The sequence below is a fragment of the Sycon ciliatum genome, chromosome 7 (genome assembly GCF_964019385.1).
Source record: "Sycon ciliatum chromosome 7, ocSycCili1.1, whole genome shotgun sequence".
Taxonomy (NCBI): domain Eukaryota; kingdom Metazoa; phylum Porifera; class Calcarea; order Leucosolenida; family Sycettidae; genus Sycon; species Sycon ciliatum.
The window spans coordinates 32103346-32109207 of NC_088649.1; the positions used below are offsets into that span (position 1 = coordinate 32103346).

The window sequence follows — 5862 nt, forward strand, 5'->3', positions numbered from 1 at the left end:
GCCCGCAGTCAGAGGGCCGTTTCGCTTTGAGCCGCAGGGCCCTCCAGAGAGTGCTCAGGCTATAGCTGCTGATGCTGCTGAAGGCGATACACACATACCAGATGCAGTCCAGCGAATTGGGCACAGGCGTTGGTGTGGTTGCCTTTTCTGCAAAACAATGTTGAGGGAGGCAGAGTGCTTTTGTTGCCGCGAAAGCGCAGCGGCGCTGGCATTCTCTGAAGGGGAGATGTGCGTGACTCAACATAGAGACTTTGAAGCTGTTGTTAGCCAATGGCGGACTATGCTCGGCCAATCGTCAAATTATGCTTTTGATTATGCCACAGTTATGCCAACAAAATATGCTGAATTATGCTCGGTTCCACTATGTATTCACGCTGTACATAGAGGATTGAGAAACCACGCATACACACACGGCCATGCCCTAAGCATAATTTTTGTTTAAACCGAAAGATTATGACGACCTTACACGTTGGAATCCGTATAATTATTATGCCGGAGCATAATTTTTTTGGCGAAATCCCAAGATTATGCCGGCATAATCCGCCAAGGGCTATGACAAGGAGTCGTAACTGGGGTATTTAAAAAAAACCCATCTGCAGGCTTTCTGACAAAGCTTTATTATGCCTCTAAGCGTAATTTTTGTCTAAACCGAAAGATTATGCCGACCTTACACGTTGGAATCCGTATATTACGCCGGAGCATTGTTTTTTGCCGAAATCCCAAGATTATGCCAAATATTATGCCGGCATAATCCGCCAATGGCTAGCTGCTGTTCTACGAAACACTACTCTGGTTGTAGCAATGGTGGCATATCGTGACTTTCGCGGACGAACAGATCCCATAAACAACAGGTAAGGCGTCTCAGTATGATTACTGGCAAAATGTGTGATGTGTAATTATTGATGTTTCTGCAATCAAATGCACACATACACATAATAACAACATAGCATGCACATACCTGAACAATTTCATGTTCACACATGCAAGCACATACCTGAACATTTGTACCAAAAGCCGATACAGACAGTACTATCCCCATACACACAGACGTGCACACACACACACACACACACACACACACACACACACACACACACACACACCTTCCTTCCTTCCTTCTTCCACTGCCATGACTGGCTATGTGGCCCCATACGGGGCAGACCAGGAGACGTGTTTGTCCACCGGGCGGGGAACGCCATACTCAGCGCGCGCGGGCCGCGCGAACAGCGTTACACTTGTGCCTCGCAATGTCCTGCGGCCGACGAAAACTGCGCGCACAAGTGCCACAGATGAGGGGCTTCGCCACAGGCTCCATGCGGGCCTGAACAATAGCGTCGACAGCATCACGGCAGGTGACTCGCCATCCCTGTCGATCTTGGACGATGTCACCAAGCTGCTCCAGAGGAACGCCAACAGCCATCAAGTCGCACTTCGCGGAGTCCTTCCAGCGCTTACCGGGTCCATGCGGTGGACGTTTGGAGGGTAATGCGCCGTACAGCAGCTGACGAGGGATCCGATCTGGCATGCGGGACACGTGGCCAAGCCATCGAAGTCGGCGGACTCTGACTTTATCCGCGATCTCCTCCATATCGCCCCACATCCTGCGAACCTGGAGAGAGGAGATGTGCTCCTCGATCTGCCGGCCACGATTTATCTTCAGGATGGAACGCACGCACTGCAGGTGAAAGGACTCCAGGCGACGGACATCACGCTGCCTGACGGTCCAACTCTCAGATCCATAAAGAAGGACCGCCAGGACAGTCACTCCATACACGATGCGCTTGATGGCGATGCTGAAGTCATCACTGGCGAAAACCGACTCCCGCAGTGTACAGAACGCACCCGATGCAGCAGCAACTCGCCGAGACACATCAAATGAGCTCCGGGCGTCCGGCGTAACATGACAACCGAGATAGCGAAAGGCCTCAACGTGGTCAACAACACCATCCAAAGGGGTCTGGTCGGCATCCACAATACCAGCCCCAGCCGCCATGAATTTGGTCTTGGACATATTGACACTAAGGCCAAACGCACCAGCTACATCCCTGAACGAGGATAGAGCCCTCTCAGCACCAGCATGCGTAACTGCGAGCAAGGCTGAATCATCCGCAAACTGACACTCCGTCAGCCGAACTCTGCGATACTCTGCCAATCTGGTGTTGAAAAGCCGTTCCCTCCGAAACTGGACGAGTGGGATCCCCAGCTCACCATCATCACACACACACACACATCTCGTAGTGCGGCGCGGTGCACCATGCGGAGGCTGAAGCGAGACTGGCTGCTGAGACAGGCAAAGGATTGTGAATGGTTTGGCTTGACGGCGAAGAGCGGTTGGGAGTGTATCGGTAACATTAAGACCTCCTTGGGTGGTATGCGTCCCCGTGCAGCAACTGCTATCAGAAACAAGCAAGGAGAGATCTGTGACACGGCAGAGGCCACCGGTGGAAGGTGGCGTGAACATTTCGATGGCCTCCTGAACATTGCCAGTGCTTACGACTTGGAGGTAGTGGATTCGATCGAGCAGCGGCCGGTTATGACGGAGCTTGGTGTCGTGCCTGAGTGTGATGAGATTTGGCGTGCATTGCGAGGGATGAAGTGTGGCAAGGCATGCGGCGGATCCGAGATATCTGTGGAGATGCTGAAGTACGGTGGCCCTACCCTGATTGCGAGGTTGCATGAACTGATACGGGTGGTGTGGGAGACTGGCAGCGTTCCACATGATTGGTCTGATGCTATCCTCGTCCCCATCCCCAAGAAGGGTGACCTGGGGTCTTGCGACAACTGGCGTGGGATATCGTTACTGGATGTGGCTGGAAAGCTAGTTGCTCGCATGATTGCCAATCGTCTGCAGGTTCTCGGAGAAAGGTGCTTGCCTGACTCGCAGTGTGGTTTCCGCAGGGGCCGTGGTTGTTCGGATATGGTGTTTGCTGTGCGGCAGATCATGGAAAAGTTGCACGAACATGCCACGAAAGGTTTCGCTGTATTTATCGATCTGAAGAAAGCGTACGACTCGGTTCCGCGGAGTGCTATGTGGAGAGTGTTGGCTAGACTTGGCGTCCCAGGGAATCTGATCACCATAATCAGTTCCTTCCATAGCGACATGACTGCCAGTATTCGTGTGGGTGGAGACCTGCTTGCACCGATTCGGGTTGAGAATGGCTTGCGGCAGGGTTGTACTATGGCCCCGGTTTTGTTTAACCTATACATGTGTGCAGTCTTCGAGAGATGGCGTGGCGTGATTGACACACACACACACACACACACAATGTCCCATGTACGCGATGGTGGCAAGAAAAGCACGCAAATCTACAAATGCACTGGATGTGTACCCACAGATTTTCTCTTATAGCAACGATAGCGTATCTGATTCTGAATGAAACACGCACACACATTACAATAACGCCCATCCGCAGATGATGGCAGGTCCTGAAAGGACCGACAGTGTTTCAGTAATGGGGAACAGAACTTCGAGTGGCGAGCGAGGTATACACACACACACACATCCGTGCGCGCGGGCACGCACTAAAGTATGCAGAAAGAGAATCTACATTGTAGTATTCCCTGGTTGGGAAATGGAAAGGAAAATAATACCTTATAACAGGTTACTGTTGTATGGACACTAGGAGCACAACAGCAAGGTAGAGCAACTTGCTTTGAAGCAATGAAAGTTTATTATTCCACGGATGTCAGCAGAAGAAAACGTTCCAGAATACTGCACTGGCAACAGATGGCCTGCATGTGCACGACCCCATGCAGTCGGTCCAGCTGCCGGCCTTGCAGTGCTTAAAAGAATGTGCAGTACAGCATGTCACGTAGTATCACAGCCTGGACAAATAGGCGCCAGGAAGTCCTAGTTATGTGCTCACCTACACCACGATGCACCAATCTTCTGAGCTGCTTTGGCAACAACTTTGCCCCCTTGAGACTCCCATGGGAGCCAGGTGTTGAGGGCTGCACCAAGGTGAACGGCAATGACCGCTGATGGCAATACAACTCCATGACACACAGTCACTAGGGCATCGTCAACATGGCGCTGAGGCTGGATCGATAAACCTGCCTTTTGGCTGGGTTGACAACGAGGCCACTGTCTTGAAGCTAGTCAGTAGGCCTGGTCACCGCCATTGACGAACCAGTCGCCACAGCAGCGGCGGTAGGTTGTGACAAGTGTGGCGCAATATCGTCAGCAAATTCAGTACTTGGGATAAGATGAGCAACAAAGGGAACGGTTGTGTGTGTATAATATTGAAGTGAGCAGGGATGATCACAAACCCTGCCGGTAGTCCACGGTTACAAGAAAATTCCGGACTGGACGACGAGCCAATGCCAACCTGCTACATCCACCCAGGCAGATACTATTATGATAGCTTCCAAACCAGGTCAATGTCGACCCACTGCATATGTCAATGTCAAACAGATCCTGCAGGAGAAGACTGGGGTGTTAGCGTCTAGTGTACAGACACCAGTCACATTTCCTGCGTCTTTTGCAGCATACAGGATAGACTCATCACTGTAGAGTCCACTACTTCGTGATTTTTATTTGTACAATACATGGCAGGCGTACACGGTGTGCCTCGCAGGACTCCGAGATGCTGCAGAAGACCAGGTTCAACCTTTCTGGACGGCCATTCACCGACGGTGGGCTACACGATGCCGGAGGAACTAGATTCCAGTGAAAACCCAAGATTCCTTTGCTCCTGGACGCTCCGACGTGTTGTGATATCTGCCAGGTGCGCAGTAACTAGTATTTTCATCGCTATAGCGAGGACGACGGCGATCGGCAAACTCTCGCTTACAGCCATCACCAGCCTCTCAAAACCATCACTTGGCATCCCCCAGAGGTATAGGAGAAAGCCACAACAGCTCACAACAATCTAAAGCTAAGGACGATGGAAAGAGAGCATGTCAAAAAGAAGACGAACAGTATGAAGTTCAAATGGTTTTGAACACTCGTTCCACCAACTATACCACTTTCAATAAATCGTGACGCCATTTTGTTTTAACACGCATATCTCGGGTTCCACATTGATCTGAAAGAGAAATCATCGACTCAGAAGTTTGTTCGTGGAGGCTTTATCTTATTGTTCCTACCTATGTCTCCCTGTTTGTTGATTCGAGTGGAGAATGCCTCCAGTTATGGACAATCAAAGACGAAAGAGGTTACTGTTTGCGACATACCTCAGCCAATCATTGAGTCGATCAAGTTTTTTTTGACTGCACGCATGCACGATTTGGAAACGGATGAACAGTCAGAATATTCTTTCTTTCCCACAGCAGGACTGTTGCTGCTCTTGAGTGCAAGCACTACTTCGCTTGGCCGTCAATTGTGGACAACCGGCACTGTGATCTCATTCTGAAATTTATCGCCATACAGCTCGCGGCCGAATAAATTCAACTTCACGGCAATCTCCTTCTCCTTCACCGGCCTCTTTTTCATCGTCCCATTGCTCGCTCTCTGTTCTGCAGCCCACTGCTCAATGAGCTTTCCTTCCAGCTCTTCACAGAACACAACCTTCGGCATTTTCTCAAGATACTTCAACAAATACTTCAACAACTAGCTACTTCCGAAACCTGGAAAAGCTACTTGAAATGAAAGTAAAAAGTGGCCTTGTATCGGGGTTCGGAAGTTGCTGATTACCGTTCAAGCGACTTTTTCACTTTCGCGCCGTTTCCCACGGTTCTCCATAACAACTTAAGCGGGATTCACAGAAGCTTTTTTGCGATGCGACACGCGATGGAAAAGTGACTTGTACGCGGTTTTTGTTGTAGTGTGTGGATAGGCCTTTACCTGGCTTTAGGGCGTGCTACGAAGTCGTACCTTTGATACAACATCCAGTGCTGGGACCTCCGCAGCAAGCCATTTCC

At 50.5% G+C, this 5862-nt stretch overlaps 1 protein-coding gene across 1 annotated transcript; it reads right to left on the reverse strand.

The window, feature by feature from the left end:
- Positions 1-361: 361 nt before the first annotated feature.
- Positions 362-2011, reverse strand: LOC135821847 (uncharacterized). The gene is made up of 2 exons (XM_065334843.1): positions 1362-2011; positions 362-374 (listed from the first exon to the last, which is right to left on the reverse strand). The coding sequence occupies exons 1-2, from the start codon at positions 2009-2011 to the stop codon at positions 362-364; spliced, it is 663 nt and encodes a 220-aa protein (XP_065190915.1).
- Positions 2012-5862: the final 3851 nt, after the last annotated feature.

Coding starts and splice junctions, on each gene's coding strand:
- LOC135821847 (XM_065334843.1), bottom strand. CDS start 2,011: ATGTCCAAGACCAAATTCATGGCGGCTGGGGCTGGTATTGTGGATGCC.